The following is a 25,398-nucleotide window of genomic DNA, read 5'->3' as shown; positions in this document are numbered from 1 at the left end:
TCAAGTGGTTAGCGTGCAGACCTCACAGCTAGGAGACCCGGGTTCAATCCCACCCTCCTCCCTGTGCATGCATGGGTTTTCTCCGGGTACTCCGGTTTCCTCCCACATTCCAAAAACATGCTAGGTTAATTAGCGACTCCAAATTGTCCATAGGTATAAATGTGAGTGTGAATGGTTGTTTGTCTATATGTGCCCTGTGATTGGCTGCATGGCCACCAGTCCGGGGTGTACCCCGCCTCTCGCCCGAAGACAGATGGGATAGGCTCCAGCACCCCTGCAACTCTTGTGAGGATAAGCGGTAGAAAATGAATGAATGAAGGACGCTGATCATTATATTAATTATTACTCCGGGCTGCACGGCGGCCGTGTGGCGCACAGGCCTTACAGCTAGGAGACTCTGGTTCAATTCCACCTTCTACCATATCTGTGTGGAGTTTACATGTTCTCCCTGTGCATGCGTGGGTTTTCTCCGGGTACTCCGGTTTCCTCCCACATTCCAAAAACATGCTAGGTTAATTAGCGACTCCAAATTGTCCATAGGTATGAATGTGAGTGTGAATGGTTGTTTGTCTATACGTATGTGCCCTGTGATTGGCTGCATGGCCACCAGTCCAGGGTGTACCCCGCCTCTTGCCTGAAGACTGCTGGGATAGGCTCCAGCACCCCTGCAACCCAAAATGAATGAATATATTTTACAAACTACTTGACCAAAACAGACATTAAGACACTATTTCTAACAATAATAAAAGAATAGAGAACAGGCTGAATAGGTGTAAGATATGCTAACACAATAGTTAATCAGCCACACTGAAACATGAACAGAAAAGGTGTCCAGTTTTTTTCATTTATAAGTCGCTCTGGAGTACAAGTCGCAGGAACAGCCAACCTATGAAAAAAAAAGTGTGACTTATAGTCGGGAAAATACGGTATTTTCTAATCTTGCACAGTGTGGACTATGGATGCAACTTATTTTCAACCCTGGGGCCTGATTCACTAACAAGCTGTTGTGTTACTAGGCAGGTGAGTCACCTGTTTTTATGCAGGATGGTTCTTCACCAGCCAGGCTCGGCAACAACCACAACAACACTATTGTGACCATCCCCATGTGAGCACAGTTACCTGTTGAAGAGAGGGGGGGAGGCGGGGCTCCTACAACCATTAGCGGTGCTGTCAGCTCATTAAAAGAAATCATCACTTCCACATTCAAGCTTCTCCGTTTTTTTTTTGTTTTTTTTTTAGCGATAGCACCGCAGTCGCCCATGCTGGTCCATGTCAGAGGTATGAGCGGAGGTGTGAGCAGCCTACTGTGACAATGTGTTCGCGCATTTCTAATTTTCCCTGACAAATGGAGAAGTGGGAAGGAAGGAAGAGGAAGGTGCGAAGAGAAAGAAGTGAGAGAGGCAGATGGAGAGGCAGGAGGGCCTTGGCAAAAAAAAACGGAGCGCGCCAAATAAACGTGCCTTGTAATTGGATAGTGATTTCCTGGCCGCCCCATTTTCCCCCCACTTGCCTGTTCATGATGTCTGCTAGACAACATTAACTTCAGATAATATTTATTCTGCACTCCGCTTCACTTCACGCTGAGAGTGTGACTTTTATGCCCCCCCCCCCCCCCCCACCCAACCCCCACCCACCACCATCACCCATAACAGTTATTACTAAGATTGATTATTTTGACAGTGTATGTGTTGGGAGTCATTTTGTGATGGCACAGTTTTCAATTTTGTGCATAATTACACTCGTTTGCTCCTCTCTTTCTCCATTGCCGCTTTGATTGACACAATCACAGGTCTGAATCCAACAGTTTCTTGGATTTTAGTCACATGATTACATACACCATCGCTGATTTCCAGGTGCACATTTTGCCGGTTTCAACTGTGTCGAACCGCCAGTGTACATTATACTAGCACGTCTTTCACGGCGTGACCTGCACCCTGTGGGTTAAAGGTCATTACATTATTTCCTGTGTGTGAACGACTCATTCACAGGATGTACAGCACCTATGCGACACATTGATTGATTGTTTGCTCGTGACAAACAAAAGAACCAAGCTAAATAGTCCACAATAGTTGTGGTTACTCATGTGTGTTGACGATCAAATTAAACCAAAATAAAGCAAAAAATGCAATATAAAGAGAAAAATCACGTGGTAAAGATGTATTTATTCCTTCATTCATTTTCTACCGCTTATCCTCATGAGGGTCGCGGGCATGCTGGAGCCTATCCCAGCTGTCTGGGACGTAGACATAGACTTTCTTTATTGTCATTGCACAATAACACAGCTGTGAAATTGCCAACGAAATGTTGTTGCCTGGCTCCCGTGAAATAATAAAAATAATTATAAAAAATGAAAAATGAAAAATGAAAAATGAAAAATGAAAAATTAAAAATTAAAAATTAAAAATTAAAAATTAAAAATTAAAAATTAAAAATTAAAAATAATAAATAATAAATAATAAAATAAATAATAATGTGGAGAATACATAGATTACATCAAATATGAACAATGTACAGCGTAAACTGTAATTTCTACAAATAATTTAAATAATTTAGAATAAATAACAATAATTAAAAGTTTTGGTTATGCGTGTGGGCAGGTAGAGGGGCTTATTTGGCATTGAGCAGTCTGATGGCCAGGGGCAAGTAGCTGTCTCTAAACCTGGTTGTTCTACAGCTGATGCTGCAGAGCCTTCTCCCAGGTTCTGGGGTCAGGTTGTTTCGAAACGATGAAACCTTTTTAGGTCATGGCGGAGTCAGTACTTTATATTCACAGTTCTGTATTCTTTTGGCGAGGAAAATCTGAATTTTTTTTCCCCTCTCTTCATACAAGTATTGTCCATAGTGGGTTTGTGTGTCATAAATTTGTGTTGTACTGAAAGGAAAACAATGGACCAACACAAGTATTTGCCCAGTTGCGACTGAGTGAATTGATATGAAAATATGAAAATAAAACCGAAAATGTCATGGCTTGTATTTTCCAGGCCTCTTGATTATGAAGGAAAGTCTGTATTTTTCAAAGTCAGCATCAAGCGACCTCTGTTGAGCACAAACTTCCATTTAATTGAGTGTTATGTGTTTCTGTTGTTTTTGGCCCCTCCAGCCTCTCCTGGATGCCTTGTCTGACCTTCCAGAATGGTACGGGGTCAAAGCCATGCAGGCAAACTGGATTGGAGAATGCACGGGTTGCTATTTTGATTTCAAACTCAAGGTGGGTCTCAGCTTGTTATTTATTTATTCATTCATCATTCCGGCTTTCTTTGGAACTCTTGACCTTCTTTCACTAAGCGTGTGTCTGTGCCCCCCCACCACTCCCCCAACTACTGTGTTTCATCTTTTTTTCCCCCAAAGCAAAGCTTGCTTGTTTTAGATTGTGTCATTCCCAGATGTAAGTATTTCTGTCGACAAAGAGATTAGTTTTCTGCAAGTTCTTCCTTCTTTCTTCCTGCCTTGTCAAATGGATCAGCTCGAGAAAACTACAACCTTATTGGTCGCATATTAATTCCTTTTTTTGATATATTCAAGCAGAAGATGAGCTATTGCTTTCTGTGTGTTATTCTCGGAGCTGCATAAAAGCAGTCCCAACCAGAGGATGTTAGATTTAATTGGATAGAAGCTTGTGTTGTTATGTCATCATAAATGTGTTGTGATGGGAACTCTTCACTGAATTATCCCTATAGGGTTTGAAGCTTGGCATTAGCACTTTTTTTTTTTCATGTCAGATACTAATTAACTCGGATCGTCCAGAGACAAGATGTGTAAATAATTAAAAATCACATACACCACGGAGTGTCAGGACATGTATTCGTAGTCATGTTTTTTTTCGACATGAAACATTTGGCGAGCAGATCTTATAGTAATCTAGTGCTATTGTGCTATACTCATGTACAGTACAAAACAAAGAAAACACACAGTTGTTAACTGTACAGTGCTAACAGCTAGCATGTTAGCATGGTAAAATTAGCATCTTAGCTTTTTTTGATCATCATTTGATCAAAGGTATACACTTTGTGTTTTAATGTTTGGTTTTAGCATATTAACAGCTAGCATTTTAGCAATACTAGCATGCTAAAAAACATTTTTTTTCCATTTTAAAAGTATAAACTTACATAGATATTAGTTTTGTGTAAGGCGTTGTCAAGCTACCAGTTTGCATGCTCGCAGTGCTAGTGTGCTATCATTAACATGTTAGCATTTTAGCCATTTATCTTACCTTGACGCATCGTGCTATCATGTGTTAATATGCTAACAGTTAGCATGCTAACAACAGCATTTCAGTCCGGCGTCAGCTCATCAGGGCTAGCATGGCGTTGTTAGCATGTTAGCATTTAAGCCAATTATCTTACCTTGACATATCGTGCTATCATGTGTTAGTATGCTAACAGTTAGCATGCTAACAACAGCATTTCAGTCCGGCGTCAGCTCATCAGGGCTAGGCGTTAGCATGCTAACTGCAGCCTTTCAGTCGGGCATGAGCTTCTAATAGTATATAGTGAGTTTCTCTTGCAGTAATAAAGAATCTATGTTTCTATCTATCCTGGTGGAGTTTGTTTTCCATAGAGGTGATGATAATTGCATGCTTTCACGCATGAGTGTGGGTGTGAAGGAGCATTGTGTTTTTGTCTCCAACTGAGTTTTCAATGCCATTGTGAAAATTTAGGGGTTGTTGATTTTTTTTAATTTATTTTTTTAATATCAAAAGACAAAATAACAAACTTCTCCCCTTGCACAACGAACGCACCAGCGTGCACAGATGGGACCCAAGCTCCCACGAAGGACAGGAAGTGTAACCCATACATACCATTTTGAGAATTGTATTGAGCAGACTAATTAAAAATGTATATTCCAACTGTTTACACCAGGGGTATCAAACTCAATTTATCTGGGGGCCACTGGAGCTAGGGTCTGGGCAAGGCTGGGCCGCATCAGGTTTTCAAAAAAAACCCAAAATAAATAATACAAATAATAAAAGCTCTGATAAAACATTCCACTGTTCTCAAATATCTTGATTTTTATTTTTCTGCACAAAATAAGATGAAAAATAAATAAACAAATCAAGAATAAAGAAAATCAATCAATCAGTAAAAAATAAATATAATAATAATAATAAAACGGCAAATAATAAAAACTTAAGAAACCGTATATAGTATGTGGGTAGACAAATAATTTTTTCAGATTAAAATGAACAAAGCATTATTAGAGCCCTGTAGACATGACAAAACACGACTATAGTCACATTTATACTCTTTTTATTTACAACATATTGCGCAACTGCAGGGTCTTGAGACACATGCTAAACCGCAAACTAGAGAGCTAGCGACCTAAACGGTAGCCTTCAAGTTATTTCCTTTAAACTTAAATAGCCAAAAACTTACCACTTCCACACGTATAGGGAGGATAACTATTAACAGTTATTTAACCTTTAACATGAACATTAATCAAACGTAATAATTTTTGTTCTGGGTACATGATACCATACAGCATCCATATCAAACTTGCGCGGGCTGCACTAACATTACATTTTCATATCAAACTAGTGTCCTGCGGGCCACATTTGGCCCGCGGGCCGCGTGTTTGAGACCCCTGGTTTACACAAAGGCAGTTTTGGTTCTTTGACTATACAGCGTGAAACACACTTCTCTTGTGCTATCAATTGAAACATAAGCAAATATATTGAAACTAACAATAAGGAAAAACTATAAAATGGATATGATATCATAAATTTATAAATATTGTCCTTTTCCTGCGGCTCGGAGAGACAGCAAGTTGTCGTTTACTCTGTTCAATCGTGCCAAAGCTCCCTAATGATTTTGTCTTTCATCTACTCAGGTGAGTGGCGAGGAGACGGGCGAGATTTTGTCGGCTTACAGCGCCTCTCCAGAGGCGGTGTTTGGTGCAGCCTACCTGGCCATCCTGTCCTCTCACAGACTCCTGCACGGGAGCAGCTCAGTCCGCTTTGAGCTGGAGAAGACCTTCCAGCCAGGAATAGGTGTGCAACAATCTAAACCAAGCTCACCTGTGGGCTTTTGTCTCATGTTAATGTTGTATTTTAACTTAATATAATTCTCCTGCATCGGCATTGTAGAGAAAATATAATTTTTTTCTGATATTTTAAATTTTTATTGAACATTTTAAAGCTGTAAATTATACCAGAAATCACCAAGACCAGTTTAGCAAGCAACTAATTGCACGGTATTGTCTAAACCTGTGTGTTAACTGGGATTCCCTCAAGACTTGTCTGGGAATAAAAGACTGTCTTGGGAATAAAAGTGTTAATGAGCCGTCAGGAGAAACACAGCACGCTTTTGTTCTGATCTGCAGACTCCCTGACTGAGGTCACCGCTGTCAACCTGCTCACCGGCCTTGAGGTTCCCCTGGTTATATCTCACAAAGAGGCATTTGATGGCTATCTAGACACTGTTGTTGGTAAGCATGTATTTCATTGTGCATAAACTGGTAATAATGGTGGATAATGGAATAATTAGGGATGTCTGATAATTAGCGGCCCAATATCGGCATAAAAATGCAACATCGGTTGTTGGATTTTTTTCCCAATCATGAAAACCGATGGCTGGCACAGCGGTCTAGTGGTTAGCGCAGACCTCACAGCTAGGAAACCAGGGTTCAATTCCACCCTCGGCCATCTCCGGGTACTCCAGTTTCCTCCCACATTCCAAAAACATGCTAGGTTAATTGGCGACTCCAAATTGTCCATAGGTATGAATGTGAGTGTGAATGGTTGTTTGTCTATATGTGACCTGTGATTGGCTGGCCACCAGTCCAGGGTGTACCCCGCCTCTCGCCCGAAGACAGCTGGGATAGGCTCCAGCACCCCCTCGACCCTCAGCCAATGAATGTATGTGTCAATTGGGCATCTTCAAAGGGTGAGTAATTTTACTTTATTGTAGGTGTGTTAAAGAGTTATTACAATGTTTTAAGTTTGATTCTGGAACAAATGATCAATGACCCCCCCCCCCCCCCCCCAAAAAAAAAAAAAATTACAATTTGTAAGAAATAGTTACTAGGTTCATAACAAAATGCGTTGAAGAATTGTATTGAAAATATGGCAATTATTGCAAAATGTGGTGTTATTGCATCCATCCATTTTCTATACCGCTTATCCTCATTAGGTGTCGCAGGTGTATGCTGGAGCCTATCCCAGCTGTCTCCAGGCGAGAGGCGGGATACACTGGACTGGTCGCCAATCACAGGGCACAGACTTAAAACATTGTAATAACTCTTTAACACAACTACAATAAAGTAAAATTACTCACCCTTTGAAGATGCCCAATTGACACATACAAGGGTCAAGGGGGTGCTGGAGCCTATCCCAGCTGTCTTCGGGCGAGAGGCGGGGTACACCCTGGACTGGTGGCCAGCCAATCACAGGGCACATATAGACAAACAACCATTCACACTCACATTCATACCTATGGACAATTTGGAGTCGCTAATTAACCTAGCATGTTTTTGGAATGTGGGAGGAAACCGGAGTACCCGGAAGAAAACCCACGCATGCACGGGGAGAACATGCAAACTCCACACAGAGATGTCTGAGCGTGGAATTGAACTCTGGTCTTCTTGCTGTGAGGCCCCACGTTATTACATAAAGAGGTGAAAATGTATTGCATTACATAATGCACCATTATTACATAATATGGTGCTACACATTTTATTTTATGAATATATCAGAGCATTATAGGCACACTCAAAAGTTACATGAAGATCAACAGATTCCCTCCCCACCTCTCTTATGTAATACAACCCCAGTGAAGCTAAGCAATGTCATGCGGCCATTTGTGAAACGCTGGCTTGTTTGTTCCACAGTGAGTGGCGTTTTACTCCAAGGAATTGCTAACAATTAGTCGCGTCACAGCAAAGACTAACATTAAGCACAAGGAGGCTTGGCGTGTATTCTCAAGAGAACTGTGTTGTGTATCTTTGTGTAATTTATGTTTTTTTTCCCGTGTTATTGTCATACTGTACCTGTGTCTACCAGGTACTCCAGACTGCAGTGACGAGCATCTATCTGTAGCCGAGTCCTTAAATTTAAGGTGGACCAGTGTCCTGAAAAGCCATGAAGACGGGACTCAAACTCTGATTAACTCTGATCAGGTGAAAGCAACAACAGAGTCGCGGTCAAATTTTCATATTTTTTTTTTCATATTTTTACTCTCATTGTAGTTCTCAGGACTCACCAGGCAGCAGGCATTTGACTACATTACCCAGAAGGCCAGAGAGCTGAAGGTGGGCGGACACCTGACAAGTCCGAAACTCAGGGATTGGCTGATATCGAGGCAGCGTTACTGGGGTACTCCCATTCCTGTGGTGCATTGTGGGTCCTGTGGTCCAGTTGCTGTGCCCGAGGAGGACTTACCAGTGACGCTACCGGAGATCCAGTCTTTCACAGGAAAGGGGGCGTCACCTTTGGCGGCGGCCCACGACTGGGTCAATTGCACGTGTCCGAGGTGAGATCATTTTAATAATTAGGTTCTTCTTCTGTGGTTATCATCACATTTTTCCTTTTTGCTTAGAATTTTAGTTTTGTGGGAAGTTTGTCCTTCAGATGCGTACTGAGCTGAAGTTACACAATATTTTCTGACGTTTTACGGTTTCAACTCTTTTTGGTGGTGCTTAACGTTGGAGGTTATGCCGTAAAACTTGAACTTGAAATAGTCTTAGTTTTGTTTATCGCTGTTGCATAAACACAAGCACGCTAATGATATGATGATGGCTTGGCTATTTAACAAAACGTAACAACAGCCAGGTCTGCTTGTCAGCTGTAGCCCATTAGCTGACATCAACCAAAACATGTTAACGTAATGTGTTTTTGTGCAATACAGAGGTCACAAGTTGTATCTAGCCGCAAGCCCGGATCTTCACATTCCCAATTTGCTGCAAATTAAACTGAGGTGGTGGGGAGGAATCTTTCTGCAAGGACAGCTAATTGTTCAAACTCGTATAAATAACCTCTGGTTTTATTTTTTATTTTTTTAAACACATTTTCCCATTGGGATCAATTATAATTGAAGCGATCTGTTTCGGGTGTGGCAATCGTTACACTTTTATGTACTGCACAGCCAATATGCTAGCTAACATTTGAACATTTTGCACTGTCCTAGGTCTATATTCCGTTGTTTTTGTTATTGATGTTGACATATTGCGGGGTTAGCCATATCATTCTGGGCAGCCGGAAGACCAATTCATAAGGTGACGGACTTAGCATCCAGATGAACTGGATCCATGCACGGTGGACGAGTGGTTAGCGTGTACACCTCACAGCTAGGAGACCAGGGTTCAATTCCACCTTCGGCCATCTCTGTGTGGAGTTTGCATGTTCTCCCCGTGCATGCGTGGGTTTTCTCCGGGTACTCCGGTTTCCTCCCACATTCCAAAAACATGCTAGGTTAATTGGCGACTCCAAATTGTCCATAGGTATGAATGTGAGTGTGAATGGTTGTTTGTCTATATGTGCCCTGTGATTGGCTGGCGACCAGTCTAGGGTGTACCCCGCCTTATGCCCGAAGACAGCTGGGATAGGCTCCAGCACCCCCCGCGACCCTTGTGAGGAAAAGCGGTAGAAAATGAATGAATGAATGAATCTTGTATAATGACAATAAAGGCCATTCCATTCCAAAATAAGAAAGTGGGGTTTGGCAGTATTCAGGAAGTCCTCGGGAGCACTTGGGAGTGGGTCTAATCACAGTGGAGGCGGTGGAATAAATAAAAATAGACCGTTTTGGAAATCCAAGAAAATCTAGCCGGAATAGGTACAGATTCTGGAAGATCTACAAATCTTTTTGTGTGGGTTATTGTTTGTAGCTGCTCTATAGGAGCCAACAACTCAATACAAAGGGCCGGAAATTAGCACAATAGGTCCCCTTTTAACAAAAATAGAAAAAATTAGAAAAATAAAAATTAAGATATTTGAGAACAGTGGAATGTTTTATCAGATATTTTGGTGTGGAAAACCGGAACCAAAGTACTGAAAAAGTGTAGGGTATAGCAGAAGCAAAATCATTGAAGATAGTTTTTTTTAATTGATTTTTTTCCAGTTTTTAATAAATGCATTTTGTTTTTTTGTTTTTTTTTAAAACCTGATGCGGCCCAGCTTCACCCAGAACCTAGCTTCCGGTGGCCCCCAGGTAGATTGAGTTTGAGACCCCTGTTCTAATGAAAGGCGCCATGATGATAATGACGCACAAACCGTGTATCAAAAATGCAGATTGACTACCCCTCTGTTGTCTTCACTCGCCCTCCGTCGACATGAGGATCCGTTCCCTAAATCAAAGTATTCACAGTGGCACCATGTAGATTAAAACAATGGCCCGCTCAGCGGCAGATGGCACAAGTCATCAGATTGTTTTCACACGCTTCCGCAAAGCCACAAGAAGTCTCCCCCATCAGAGGTGATTGATGGCTGCAATCGCAAAGACTCCGTTATCGCCTCACTCCCCCGTCTCCCCTTGCGTTGTTAAGTGTCGGTGGAAATTTGTTCCCTTCACTCGTCGAGCATGTCCAATTAAACTTTTGAGTGGAACGCAGAAGAACACGCTGATGAGAGCCGGGGCGGCTGAGATGGAGCTTCATGTGTCCTTGAGGAAGTCATATCCTTTCTCCTCAACACAACGGTCCACGCTCTGCAGCGCTGTGAAGCAGCCGTCTGCTCAGCCGTCAGTTCAGGGTCTGCCAGTTGAACCTTGCCTCAGCTTAGCCCGGCCCACGGCGGCCGGTTTGTGTTCTGTAAATTCCCAGGTAAAGACAAAGCCGCGTGGTTTATTTAACACGCTTACAGGCGTTGGGGACTGAACAGATGGAGCGCCACAATCCATGATGAAGACGCCTTTTCGTGGAGGTGGTTGATGACTCCTCTGCCTCATCTGTTTGACAGCCTTTTGACTCAATTTTTTTTTCCATCAACAAAATCAGCTTCAGATATCTGATTCTGTTTTTGCCACATTGCAAAACATATTAATGAGGTTGTCAGAGAAGTAAGCAAGGAGGATGTTGCAGCTGGACTACCAAGCATGCCTTGCGGGCATTTGGAAATAATAATTTTGAGTTATATGTTTTGTTTACCACTGACTATTGTGGCGCATTTGAGTTTCCAAAATAGTCAGCTGCGATCTCTAGCTTGTACAGACAATAAAAAAAATATTCCCACCGCAAGGCATGCTGGGTATCTTGTGGTAGTCTTTCTCACAATATTTTGCCGCGTTGGTCGCATTTTTGCCAGATTGATGAGGTTGTCAGAGAAGTAAGCAAGGAGGATGTTGCAGCTGGACTACCAAGCATGCCTTGCGGGCATTTGGAAATAATAGTTTTGAGTTATATGTTATGTTTACCACTTACTATGGTGGCACATTTGAGTTTCCAAAATAGTCAGATGCAATCTCTAGCTTGTGCAAAAAAGCCATCCAGACAATACCCATGCCAAAAAAATCCCACCGCAAGGCATGCTGGGTAGCTTGTGGTACTGTTTTGCCACGTTGGTCGCATTTTTGCCAGATTGCAAAATATATTGATGAGGTTGTCAGAGAAGTAAGCAAGGAGGATGTTGCAGCCGGACTACCAAGCATGCCTTGCGGGCATTTGGAATTAATAGTTTTGTGTTTGCCACTTAGTTGTTGATTTATGTGATGCGTTAACTTGCTGTGGATGTGTTGTGTTTTTGTTTCGTTGCACCATAAGCAAGTATGTCATTCTGTTTGACGACCCCTAAGCTAAAAAAACTAAATCTACAGGGGTCTGAATACCCGCTAAATATACTTTGCCAAGTTGGCATTACCGAAAGGTCTCTGGCAGACCAGAGCCCTGTACTGCAAAAACTGGGTCAACATACTCAGGCCTTTTTTTCCCCACCCCCCAAACAGATTCACACAAGTCCAGTTCTCAGCTTTGTGCTTGTATGTATTCACATAAAAGGGGGGGGCGTTTGACGCCATGTTATTCTACTTCTGCCCATAAATGCAGTGATTCAGGCCGGTGTATTTTACATAAGAGGCGCAAGTAATTATTATGGAGCGTTATGAGGAGTTAAAAAACATCATCACTGCCAAAAGCAACGCTGCCGCCGCCAGTAGAGCGAGGGAGGACAGCTGGCAGAAAATTGCTAACCATGTAATGGTAATGGTTTACTTTACTTTTGAACATGCATACAAGTTACACTGGAATATATCGCATCGTACAAATAAAAAGGAACAATCCTACACCCTCCCTATTTCACAATTGACAACAATATTTGTTCACTTCCTGTATTCTTTGTCAATTTTAAATACAAAGGACAATGATAAGGCAGTACAATAATGTGGTACAGTAGGAGTCAAGGTTTATAATCCCTGCAAGAAGATTAAATGAAATTAGAAAACAGCCTTGATAAATAATGATAAATATATAATAACGAGGGTGGGATTGAACTCGGGTCTCCTTGCTGTGAGGCCTCCGTGCTAACCACTAGACCACCGTGCAGCCGTTGTCAGTCCATTCATTCATTTTCTACCGCTTATCCTCACGAGGGTCATAGGGGGGTGCTGGAGCCTATCCCAGCTGTCTTCGGGGCAAGAGGCGGGGTACACCCTGGACTGGTGGCCAGCCAATCACAGGGCACATATAGACAAACAACCATTCACACTCACATTCATACCTATGGACAATTTGGAGTCGCCAATTAACCTAGCATGTTTTTGGAATGTGGGAGGAAACCGGAGTACCCGGAGAAATCCCACGCATGCACGGGGAGAACATGCAAACTCCACACAGAGATGGCCGAGGGTGGAATTGAACTCGGGTCTCCTTGCTGTGAGGCCTACGCAGGGCTCTACATTAAAAACCAAAATGACTTGCCCATGGGGAATCCTTAAGGTGAGAACTACTTGCCCGAACTTGCCCCATGTAAAATGAAAAGACTGCCATAATGATATCATATATCAATATATGCTGATAATTCATCAGATAATAGTACTGATGCATTGTATTTGGAGGAATGTCTGAAAAATAGTGTAGATGTATGTTAACATGGCAAGCCATGCTACCTTACACATGGTAGTCGTAGTAAGCAGTGATATTTATAAGTTGTGCACCACAATGAAACATTTGACACATTTATGTACTAGTAAAGTGTTTTTAATCCAGAAAAAAATGCTCAATGGTCAAACAATAATTTGTGAAGCAAAGGTGAGAAAAATACACAGAGAAATGGAAGCGCTAGGTTTTGTAGCTTGTGCAAAATCAGCACTTGGTATTGGATCTAATGGGTGGTGTTTCATTGTGACCACTTCAAATTGTCACAGCAATGTGATTCACTCACCTGTGCCATCATTTGATTTGCTAACCGCTAATAAAATACTTGTTTAGGAGGCACTGTTTCATCACTTTTTGCTGTTTTCCTTCAGAAGTTGTTGAAGAATTAGACGATGTTGGCAGGGACGCCATGATAGATGTTGTCCTAGTAAAACGATCGCTGATTGGTTGATCGCGAACAAGAACGGGTGTGGGTAAAACGCGGATTGTGGATTACGGACCGCGGTCTAAATAAACGATTCTGATTGGTCCATTTCAAGATTTGCAAGGATTGGTTTGCAAATTACCACCGGAATTATGCAGTCCGTGTTTTACCAACACCCAACAAGAACCGCTTTAAAAAAAACTCTTGGCAGTACGGCATGCTAAAGTGTACTTGCCCGACGGGAATATTAATGATTGGATTTACTTGCCCCAATTTTGTTTTAACTTGCCCCGGGCCATCGGTACATCGTTATTGTCGAGCCCTGCTACGTGCTAACCACTCGAACACCGTGCAGCCCAGAAAATTTCAGTAGCATCTAAAAGAACTTTTAACATTGTTTCTTGTATAAAACTGAAAGCAGATTCATTAAGAACTGCCAACACACACACAAACGAACAATAGCTCTTACTTGGCAGAGGCTAATGTGGTAATTAAGTCTTGCTCTGCTAGAGATGGGTCACTTTGCTTGCTTGGCGCTGCTGAGGTTCTCTGCTCTCCATAACTGCCGAGGGCATGCCTTGGGGTGCAGATCCCTAACTCTTGACACCTTGCTCTGTGTGCTTCCATAGCATCCTATTTGTGCATGTGTATGCCTACATACAGTGGTTCTGAACTGGTGGGCCGAGACCCGAAAGTGAGTCGCTGATATGTTTACAATGGATGGGGAAAAAATGTCAGTGAATGCACCTCGCATTCTTGTCTGTGTTATTTGCTTGCTATGCCGCCGCAAGTGGCATAGAGGGACACGGCAATGGAGACTTAGCGTGCCGTCCGTCTGACGCACAGTTGCAGATATCTGCTGGAGAATAGAGAGCGTCAAAAACAGTACCTCTTGAAATATTATATGCATGAAAAATATTTACAATATAATATTTAAATTAAATTTATCCCATTAAGGGAACCTATGATGTTCATTTTTCAGCTCTTTGTATTAAATTGTGGACTTCTATAGAGCACCTACACACAATAACCAGCATACAAAGCTTTATAGTTCTTCCAGAATCTGCACCTATTCAGCTGAAATAAAATATTTAAATTACATTTTTCCCATAAAGGGAACCTATGATTTTCAATTGTGGACTTCTATAGAGCAGCTACACACAATAACCATCATACAAAGCTTTATAGTTCTTCCAGAATCTGCACCTATTCAGCTGAAATACAATATTTAAATTAAATTTTTCCCATAAAGGGAACCGATGATTTGTATTGAATTGTGGACTTCGATAGAGCAGCTACACACAATAACCAGCATACAAAGCTTTATAGTTCTTCCAGAATCTGCACCTATTCAGCTGTATTTATTTGGATTTCATGGTTCCCGCAAAAACGGGTTGTTTTAATGTATTCCCCCAAGGCCCGCCTCATAGAAACACTTCCGCTTTGTACCGCTATTTTTATCAAAGTTGATAATAAACAGGGATTTATCATTTTATCTGGAACATTCTACAACATTGAAACTACATTTATAGGTCAGAAAAGTGGAAAAAGCATAAAAAGTCTCTTTTAAGGGGGCAGATTTCATGGCTCTAAAAAGGGCCGACATGTTTTTCCATCTTTTCTGGCCTCCTATTGGTCAGTCTGGTGTGAGGTGAAATGTGTGAAATCTCCTTCAGCAAATGTAACCGGTGTCTCCTCTTCTATTTTTGGCTTCTTTGGTCATAGCCTTTGTGTGGCTCCTGGCTTTTTCATTTTGATGAAATAATGTCAGCCTTCCAAATATTAACCTTGCTGCACCTTTGTGTGTCGTTGCTAGGCAACCCCATGCTCGTGTTTCATAATCAGAGCCTCGATACGAGCCCTTGTGATTTTTGTTCTGCCATGACACAGAATGGTGGGACGAAGTAGCCCATTTAACACAAAGATCCCACAAAGTAGCTACAACAGAGCCATAACGGGGAAATCAAACCTTGGAAGCTGTAACAGAGGCCAGGGGGTTCCTGTGTACAAGGGAAGTCTCACATTTGCTATAGCATATCTTACACCTATTCAGCCTGTTCTCTATTCTTTTATTATTTTTCTTATTTATTTATTTCGGTATGTGACAAAAAAATAAAATAAAATAAAAATAATATAATATAATAAAATATAAATAAATATATATATATATATATAATATATAATATTAAAAAATAATTAAAAAACAACATTAAATTATATGAGGAAGGCAGGAAGTGAACAAATGTAACAGTTACTGATTGTAAAAGTACCAGATGGAGGGGTAGGATTTAATAAGCTTTGCTTCTTCCTACTCCTTTTGGACATGTGGAACTGTGAACTGATTATGTGATGCATTCAATTGTAATCTGATGCATGTTCAAATGAAATTAAACCATTATCATTACCATAGTGTCTGTTTTGATCGAGTAGTTTGCGACTTATGTATGTTTTTTTCCTACCTAATTATGCATTTTTGGCCTTGTGCGACTTATATATATACTCCGAAGTGACTTATAGTCCAGAAAATATGGTACCGTAAAACAGGGTTATAAGGGACGGCGGGGTAATAAGGGACAATTTTTGTGAAAACATTTTTTAAACGGTTTGTTCACGAATATAACATAACATAACATAATCTTATTTCAAAAAAAACAACACAAAGCAGCTTCCTGTTTCACATGAAAAGGCAGAATTATATTTAAAACATTTTCCCGAAAATTGTCCCTTATTACCTCGCCGTCCTTTATAACCCCGTTTTACGGTACTTCAATTATCACATTATATAAATTAGGGAAAATTAGAGCTTTTTATATTTAGTTTATATTTGGATGGAAAAAAAATGATTAGAAAATTGGCATCACCGTGGATGGCATCCACTACACTTATGGCTCGGCTGTTTGGGGTGATCTCTGTCAAAGAGGCTTTTTAGTAGACTGGTATAGTAGATACCAGCCAAGGGTGTTTGCGTCTAAATGTGTGCCTAACATTCTGTGTGAGTAAAACGTTAGACAGGTAGACAGATATAAGACAAGACATATGGTCCGGAAAAATACACCAAGACATGCATCGGTTGTTTTTTGCAGTCTGGGACTCTCTCTGTTGAGACTGATGATGAAACGATAAGCAGATGACTTCCCTGTTCCACTCCCTGATTTCAATATAAAAAGAAAGTTAGCTCTGTTTACTGTGTATTGTCAAAAGTTGTATTGGCAGCTTCGCATTACAAACCAAATGGTCTCTGGTTTGGCTGGAAAAAAAAAAAAAAAAAAAGGGGGTGCAGGGTGACATTTCCAACACAAATACATGATCGTGTGTGTTTAGCCCGCCTGTCCGTTCCCTTGTTAGCACAGCCGGCGAGTCGGGGCAAGAGACCCATGTTTTGGTGCCAGTTCGATTTTAAGCTGTGCTTGTCTACAGGAACGTGACCTCTACAGCCAGATGGAGGCAGCGTCACACATTATCACATACAAATATCACATAAAGATGCCGGGCATAAAAAAAACAATGGCGCTTATCTGTTGGCCTGCGAAGTTGCTAGTCTGATTTCTATTTATTTATTTGTCCCGCTTCTACTTCTTTCAGATGCAACGGCCCAGCAAAAAGGGAGACTGACACCATGGACACGTTTGTGGACTCAGCCTGGTATTACTTTAGATACGTCGACCCACATAACACAATAAGGTATGGATGGCAGCCTTCTATGACTCTAATTAATTGATCAACTTATATTATCATTTATTAGTGGTGTGTGTATTTACAATATATGATTTAAAATATGTATGGGGTTTATTGATGAGAGGAGGTAGAGAATTCTGGAGCTCAATCCATCCATCCATTTTCTATACCGCTTATCCTCATTAGGGTCGCCGGGGTATGCTGGAGCCTATCCCAGCTGACTTCAGTTGAGAGGTGGGGGACTGGTCAGGGCACATATAGACAAACAACCATTCACACTCACATTCATACCTACGGACAATTTAGAGTCACCAATTAACCTAGCATGTTTTTGGAATGTGGGAGGAAACCCGGAGAAAACCTGGAATACCTGGTTTTCTCCAGGTATTCCAGTTTCAGCCACATTCCAAAAACTTACTTTAGGGTTCATTGGAGGCAACAAATTGTCCATAGGTGTGAATGGTTGTCTATATATGTGTGTATATGTGCCCTGCCAATTTGCTAGCAGCTAGCCCGAAGTCAGCTGGGATAGGTTCCAGCATTCCCCCCGTGACCCTAATAATAAAACAAAATAAAAGAAAATAAATAAAAAAAGGAATGACTTTTCTAGCAAATGTTGATCCAAAATCGGAGAACGTCAAAGTCAAGCTAGCAGGAGGGTTTTGTTGTGCCTAAAAAAAAAATCAATATCATTCATTCATTCATTTTCTAGCGCTTGCACTCACAAGGGCTATCTTTGGGCGGGGTACACCCTGGACTGGTGGCCAGCCAATCACAGGGCACATATAGACAAACAACCATTCACACTCACATTCATACCTATGGACAATTTGGAGTCGCTGATTAACCTAGCATGTTTTTGGAGTGTGGGAGGAAACCCGGAGTAAACCCACGCATGCACGGGAGAACATGCAAACTCCAAATAAAAGAAGGAATGACTTTCTAGCAAAAGTTGATCCAAAATCGGAGAACGTCAAAGTCAAGCTAGCAGGAGGGTTTAGTTGCGCCTAAAAAAAATCAATATCATTCATTCATTTTCTACCGCTTGTACTCACGAGGGTCGCTGGGGGTGCTTGAGCCTATCCCAGCTGTCTTCCGGCGGGGTACACCCTGGACTGGTGGCCAGCCAATCACAGGGCACATATAGACAAACAACCATTCACACTCACATTCATACCTATGGACAATTTGGAGTCGCTAATTAACCTAGCATATTTTTGGAATGTGGGAGGAGACCGGAGTACCTGGGGAAAACCCACGCATGCACGGGGAGAACATGCAAACTCCACACAGAGGTGGAATTGAACTCGGGTCTCCTAGCTGTGAGTCCTGCTACCCACTCATCCACCGTGCAGCCCTATTATACTGCAGTTAAATAATAACAACAGCTCTCAGTATGATGCGGGTGCAGTTGTACACTACTGCAAACTACACCCACAATAACAAACATATTGTTCAATCAATGCCTCGCAGATGGTGTCAATCAATGCCGAATTTATGATATGACTTTTTTTTTATTTTTTATTACATCCCGTTGGTTTATGTACGCGCATGGAAATGTACTCAAGCACATGATTATGTCAAATACCACCCACTCTCCCACTTTGCTATTTCAAGCATGTATATTATGGTCTCGATGCCACTGCTTCTCAAATAGCGGGGTGGGGCGGGGGGGTCTTTATTCATGCTTGAATGATGCTGGTGCCAGCAACTCATACAGTGGTTCGTATGAATAAATAAATATTATTTTGTCAATAATATTGAAATTCTGTCGCGGGTGGGTGAGGGGGGGTTGCACACACAGGCACATTTGTCTGCAAAGTGGACTTCTCTGCCCATAGAGATTACATTATGGAGGCATGGCTGTCACCTGCTCGGGATGCTGGTGATACCCAAAGCTTAACAAAAAGAGAAGTATTTTTGCCATCTTCTTGACCAAGCTGTAAAGCTGCTTTTAGAAGTAGGTGGGGTGGGAGGGGATGGGGGGGGACTTCCTGCTCCCATCAGTTTTCTTAGCAGAGCAGATTATGGCACAACAGAAAAAGCAATTACACTATTTGTGCATTTCAGTCGGCCTGCTGAGTCTTATGTGTACGGAAGTGATGAAAAGTAGGATGCCTGGCGTGCTGAGGAAGCGAGAGGAGGAAATAGAATGTGTGTGTGTGTGTGTGATGTATTAGAGGAGTGCTGGCCTGATGCCAGCTCGCAGGCCAAATTATTTTCAGCCTTGCCAGTTCATAACTTTATCCCAAGGTTCAATTATCACCAGACACCAGTCGCACACAGAGATGTGGGGGAGGGTAATTACCACATGCGTGACGTGACACATATATTGTAGATAGCAGCCATGTGCTGACCATCATCATCCCTGCGATGCCAACCACATGATGCCCCGACTCGGCTCATCATCTTATATGTTCCTCTCCATCAGCACTTCTCTGCTAATAAGATGGGTGGAGAAGCTCATAGATAAGAAGCATGTGTCCATACGTTCAATCAAAACACAACAATTGTCACAAATTTCTTCTTAGGAACGACAATATTTTTATTTGTTTATTATAAGGAACCAGTTTTTTTGGAAGAAGATGAAAAAAAATGGTATAATGATGATTAGTTAGATCAGGGGTCGGCAACCCTTCCTATCAAAAAAGCCATTTTACCTCCTTGCTCACGAAAGAAAAATAGAGTGGAGCCGCAAAACATAATTCAAAAACAATATCTTATTAACTTTCAAAAGGTTTTTGGGGTATCAAAGTAGGAGAAAAAGCGGAGTTGATCGAGTACTCTTGCTAGTATCGGATCTTGCTAATATATAAGATAAATGTAAACAAATACTATCTGTGTAAATTAAATGTAAACTTTGTTTACATTTGTTAACAAACAAGTTGGCATTGCGAAGGGAGCCACAACAAAGAGGCTGAAGAGCCACATGCGGCTCTGGAGCCACGGGTTGCTGACCCCTAAGTTATTGTAGACTAGTTAGTACTAGGAGTAATTTTTTCTTATGAAATTCAGTTAAATACCACCATAACTAGGAAAAAGGTCCCTCCAGCATGTTCTAGGTCTTCACTGTGGCCTTCTCCTTTCTGGGCATGCCCAGAACACCTCACCAGGGAAGCGTCCGGGAGGCATCCAGACTAGATTCCCGACCCCCCTTAAGTGGCTCCTCCCTATATGAAGGAGTAGAAGCAGTACTCCTGGATGATTAAGCTCCTCACCCTATCTCTTAGGGCAGGGGTCGGCAACCTTTACTATCAAAATAGCCATTTTACCTCCTTGCTCACTAAAGGAAAATAGAGTGGAGCCGCAAAACATAATTCAAAAACAATATCTTATTAACTTTCAAAAGGTTTTTGGGGTATCAAAGTAGTTCAGAGGAGAAAAGGCAGAGTTGATCGAGTACTCTTGCTAGTATCGGATCTTGCTAATATAGAAGATAAATGCATATAAATACTAGGGAGCCACAACAAAAAGACTGAAGAGCCACATGCGGCTCTGGAGCCACGGGTTGCTGACCCCTAAGTTATTGTAGACTAGTTAGTACTAGGAGTCATTTTTTCATATGAAATTCAGCTAAATACCACCATAACTAGGAAAAGGTCCCTCCAGCATGTCCTAGGTCTTCCCTGTGGCCTTCCCCCTTCTGGGCATGCCCAGAACACCTCACCAGGGAAGCGTCCGGGAGGCATCCAGACTAGATTCCCGACCCCCATTAAGTGGCTCCTCTTTATATGAAGAAGCAGAGGCCGTACTCCCTGAAGCTCCTCACCCTATCTCTTAGGGCAGGGGTCGGCAACCTTTACTATCAAAAGAGCCATTTTTCCTCCTTGCTCACTAAAGGAAAATAGAGTGGAGCCGCAAAACATAATTCAAAAACAATATCTTATTAACTTTCAAAAGGTTTTTGGGGTATCAAAGTAGGAGAAAAAGCGGAGTTGATCGAGTACCCTTGCTAGTATCGGATCTTGCTAATATAGAAGATAAATGTATATAAATACTATCTGTGTAAATTAAATGTAAACTTTGTTTACATTTGTTGACAAACATGTTTCCTCTGGCCCCAACAAATTGGCATTGCGAAGGGAGCCACAACAAAGAGGCTGAAGAGCCACATGCGGCTCTGGAGCCGTGGGTTGCTGACCCCTAAGTTATATTAGACTAGTTCGTACTAGGAGTAATTTTTTTCTTATGAAATTCAGCTAAATACCACCATAACTAGGAAAAAGGTCCCTCCAGCATGTTCTAGGTCTTCCCTATGGCCTTCTCCTTTCTGGGCATGCCCAGAACCCCTCACCAGGGAAGCGTCCGGGAGGCATCCAGACTAGATTCCCGACCCCCTTAAGTGGCTCCTCTCACTATGAAGGAGCAGAGGCCATACTCCCGGATCCCTTAGGGCAGGGGTCGGCAACCTTTCCTATCAAAAGAGCTATTTTACCCCCACTGGAGCCATAAAATATAATTAAAAACAATACTTATTTCATACTGCTGTCTGTTTATGCTGTGCATGTATTACACAGCAGAGTGTAGAGCGCCATTTTTGTAGTTTTTCCACTTCCCCAAGCCCAATCTTCTGTTCTTCCAGGCCTTTTGAGCGTCACCTAGCAGATGAGTGGCTACCCGTGGACGTCTACATTGGAGGCAAAGAGCACGCCGTCATGCATTTGTACTACGCTCGCTTCCTCTGTCACTTCTGCAAGGACCAGGGACTTGTGGCTCACAGGTACACCGCATTGTTCAATGCCAGCTGTGTGAGTTTACTGACACACAATTGAAATTTCATTCTTGATTTTTTTTTTCTTCTAGGGAGCCCTTTCGGAAGTTACTCGTGCAGGGTCTGATCAAAGGTCAGACTTTCCGACAAGCAGACAGTGGCCAGTACTTAAAAAGAGAGGAGATTGACTTCACAGGTACATTTCGACCCAATCAGAAGCTTCCCTAAGGGGTGACTTTGTCGGAAATATAGCGATAAATACAAGGACTAAGGATTATTGTTGTATTATTTTTTTTTTTTACTGAAGCAGCACTGCAAATCTGAGGGCGTTTTCTTTCAATTATCTTCAAATGGCAAAGATTTTCACCTTCTCTCTGTAACTCGGTCCAAGGATAAAAACACATAATCGTTCCGTACACGTCTCTGTATGCTAAGCAATGATCCTCGCAACTGCTCTTGTATAGTCGATGAATGAACACAGTTATCTATTCACACTAATGCTATCATACATTATTATTATTATTATTATTATTGAACATGACTTTTAATAATAATATCACCTGTTCAGACACAGTCTCCAGTTCTTGTTTTTTAATGCACAAGATTAGATGCATGCAATCCAGGAAATGATATGTAAATGTTACACGAAAAAGCGAAAAAGTAACCTAATAAATTGACAATAAAAGCACAAATACTGCAGTTTTCAGAAAACAAAAGATGGAATGATACAGCACTCTACAAGAAGCAATGAAGTCTGTAAAACTAAATAATTAAAATAAAAAAATCCAAAAATTGTTACAACTATAATGATGAAAATGGTAATATTAATGATGATTATAATAATGGTGATAATAATAACAATAATAATGGTAATAATGATAAAGATTATAACAATAATAATGATAATGATAGTTGAATACAAATGTAAATAATGGAAAGTGATATTTTGATTGATGTAAGAAATGCACTGTAATGTTTCATATATTTGCCCAAATAAAATTTAAAAAAATTTATAATATATATATATTTAAAAAAAAACAATGGAATATATATATATATATATATATATATATATATATATATATATATATATATATATATATATATATATATATATATATATATATATATATATATATATCTATATCATTCAGTGAAATCTGTTCTCTTTAAGTTGTTGGTGCTCTGTCACAGTAATTTCCATTTCTGGTTCTATGGTTATCATCACACTTTTCCTGTTAGTCATCACTGGTACCCAAAAAAAACCTTTATATGCTCAAGAAGCATGATTGTCTAATGTTTAATTTTTCTTTGACTTTTGAGTCGGCGCGGCACGGTGGTCGAGTGGTTAGCGTGCAGACCAGGGTTCAATTCCACCCTCGGCTATCTCTGTGTGGAGTTTGCATGTTCTCCCCGTGCATGCGTGGGTTTTCTCCGGGTACTCCGGTTTCCTCCCACATTCCAAAAACATGCTAGGTTAATTGGCGACTCCAAATTGTTCATAGGTATGAATGTGAGTGTGAATGGTTATTTGTCTATATGTGCCCTGTGATTGGCTGGCCACCAGTCCAGGGTGTACCCCGCCTCTTGCCCGAAGATAGCTGGGATAGGCTCCAGCATCCTCGCAACCCTCGTGAGGAAATAGCGGTAGAAAATGAATGACCTGCATTTGTTTTGGTCTGCTGGCCCCTTGGACTCCTGCCTTGTTCTCCTGGTCTGCACACTTGTTGCACATCAGCCATTAGGCCTAGGTAAAAAAAAATCTAAATTGAAAATTTCAGAGTGTTTTGACTCAAGAAATGTCAAGGACATGTGGATCTTGTCTGGGGGCGTCTATGATATGAGGACCAGCATTATAATGCTTCAGCTTTTGTCTCATGTTGGCATATCTCAGCATCATCTCAGCATTTGCAGAACAGTAATTTGAAAAAAAAGGCCACCACTGTGGACTGACCTTTTACTTCTGTCTTTGTTAGGAAAAGAGCCAGTGGCGTTGGGAGGAGGTCAGGTGGAGGTGATATGGGAGAAGATGAGCAAGTCTAAACACAACGGTCTGGACCCCCAAGAAGTGGTACAGCAGTACGGCGTGGACACTGTTCGACTCTACATCCTCTACGCCGCACCGCCTGAACAGGACATCCTCTGGAATCTTAAAAGTGAGATAGTGTCGTCTTTCCAATCGGAATCTTACTGGTCTTATCTTATGGTGGTTCTAATTGTATGCGGAAATGGACTCCACTCCAGAGGACGCTCTTCCTGGAGTCTTGCGCTGGCAGTCCAGGCTGTGGCAGCTCGTGACAAAACTACGAGAAGCTCGTCAGCTCTGTGACGTTCCATGTCCCTCCTTGCTGACGAAGAAGGAGCTGGAGGAGTCCAAAAAGATCTGGCGGAACAAAAACTATGCTATTCAAGAGGTAGGGACACAGCTGTTACAGTTTCCACCAGCAGGGGTCAGTAGATGGCCTGTTTTCAAAGTCTCTTCCGTCTCTTGTATGGTTTTTTTTTTATATCTAGATCAGGGGTCTCAAACTCAATTTACTTGGGGACCACTGGAGCTCGGGTCTGGGTGAGACTGGGCCGCATCAGGTTTTCAAAAAAAATTTTTTTTTAAATTAATTATTAATTAATTAATTATTTATTAATAATTTATTAAAAAGAAAAACATTAAAAAACTTTGCTTTGGTTCCAATTTTCTACAATAAAAGCTCTGATAAAACATCCCACTGTTCTCAAATATCTTACTTTTTATTTGTCTACACAAAATAAGATGAAAAAGAAATAAACAAATCAAGAATAAAGAAAATCAATCCATCAGTAAGAAATAAATATAATAATAATAATAAAACACCAAATAATAAAAACTTAAGAAACCACATATAGTTGGTGAGTAGACAAAATATTTTTTTCAGATTAAAATGAACAAAGCATTATTAGAGCCCTGTAGACATGACAAAACACGACTATAGTCACGTTTATACAACATATTGCGCAACTGCAGGGTCTTGTGACACATGCTAACTCGCAAACTAGAGAGCTAGCAACCTAAACGGTAGTTTAGTTTATTTCCTTTAAACTTAAAAAGCCAAAAACTTACCACTTCCACACGGATAGGGAGGATAACTATTAACAGTTATTTAACCTTTAACATGAACATTAATCAAATGTAGTAATTTTTTTCTGGGTACATGATACCATACAGCATCCATATCAAACTTGCGCGGACCGCACTAACATTAAACTTTCATATCAAGGCGGGGGACCTCAAACTAGTGTCCTGCGGGCCACATTTGGCCCGCGGGCCGCGTGTTTAAGACCGCTGATCTAGATGAATTTTTCACCTTTATCTACTTGGACTTGAAGTCCGTCATGAGATGAGTTAACATGCTAACATGCTACGCCAGTCATCACAATGCGCGGCAACCCGATCGTCCATTCTAACCCGAACACCCCCCCAGAGTAAAGGAAGACTGATGGCAATTGATTTAAAAACCTACTCTGTCTCTCCCACACTTTTTATAAATAGACGCCCAAAGCTGCCAGGTTGGATTTTCTCCCTCCACCCCTCAAGGCC

General features: G+C 41.3%; 1 protein-coding gene across 2 annotated transcripts in view; it reads left to right on the top strand.

The window, feature by feature from the left end:
- lars2 (leucyl-tRNA synthetase 2, mitochondrial) overlaps positions 1-25,398 on the top strand; it is a 63,789-nt gene that overhangs the window by 15,305 nt on the left and 23,086 nt on the right. For both annotated transcript variants that reach the window (XM_058084548.1, XM_058084547.1), the window contains exons 8-17: positions 3,101-3,208; positions 5,827-5,986; positions 6,319-6,423; positions 7,997-8,112; positions 8,182-8,465; positions 17,024-17,122; positions 21,699-21,836; positions 21,920-22,023; positions 23,804-23,983; positions 24,072-24,241. In XM_058084548.1, coding sequence (XP_057940531.1) covers positions 3,101-3,208; positions 5,827-5,986; positions 6,319-6,423; positions 7,997-8,112; positions 8,182-8,465; positions 17,024-17,122; positions 21,699-21,836; positions 21,920-22,023; positions 23,804-23,983; positions 24,072-24,241 — 1,464 coding nt within the window. The remainder of the gene's footprint in view (positions 1-3,100; positions 3,209-5,826; positions 5,987-6,318; positions 6,424-7,996; positions 8,113-8,181; positions 8,466-17,023; positions 17,123-21,698; positions 21,837-21,919; positions 22,024-23,803; positions 23,984-24,071; positions 24,242-25,398) is intronic.

The sequence above is a fragment of the Doryrhamphus excisus genome, chromosome 10 (genome assembly GCF_030265055.1).
Source record: "Doryrhamphus excisus isolate RoL2022-K1 chromosome 10, RoL_Dexc_1.0, whole genome shotgun sequence".
Lineage (NCBI taxonomy): Eukaryota > Metazoa > Chordata > Actinopteri > Syngnathiformes > Syngnathidae > Doryrhamphus > Doryrhamphus excisus.
The sequence above is the reverse complement of the archived record's forward strand: the minus strand, read 5'-3'. Positions and strand labels throughout refer to the sequence as shown.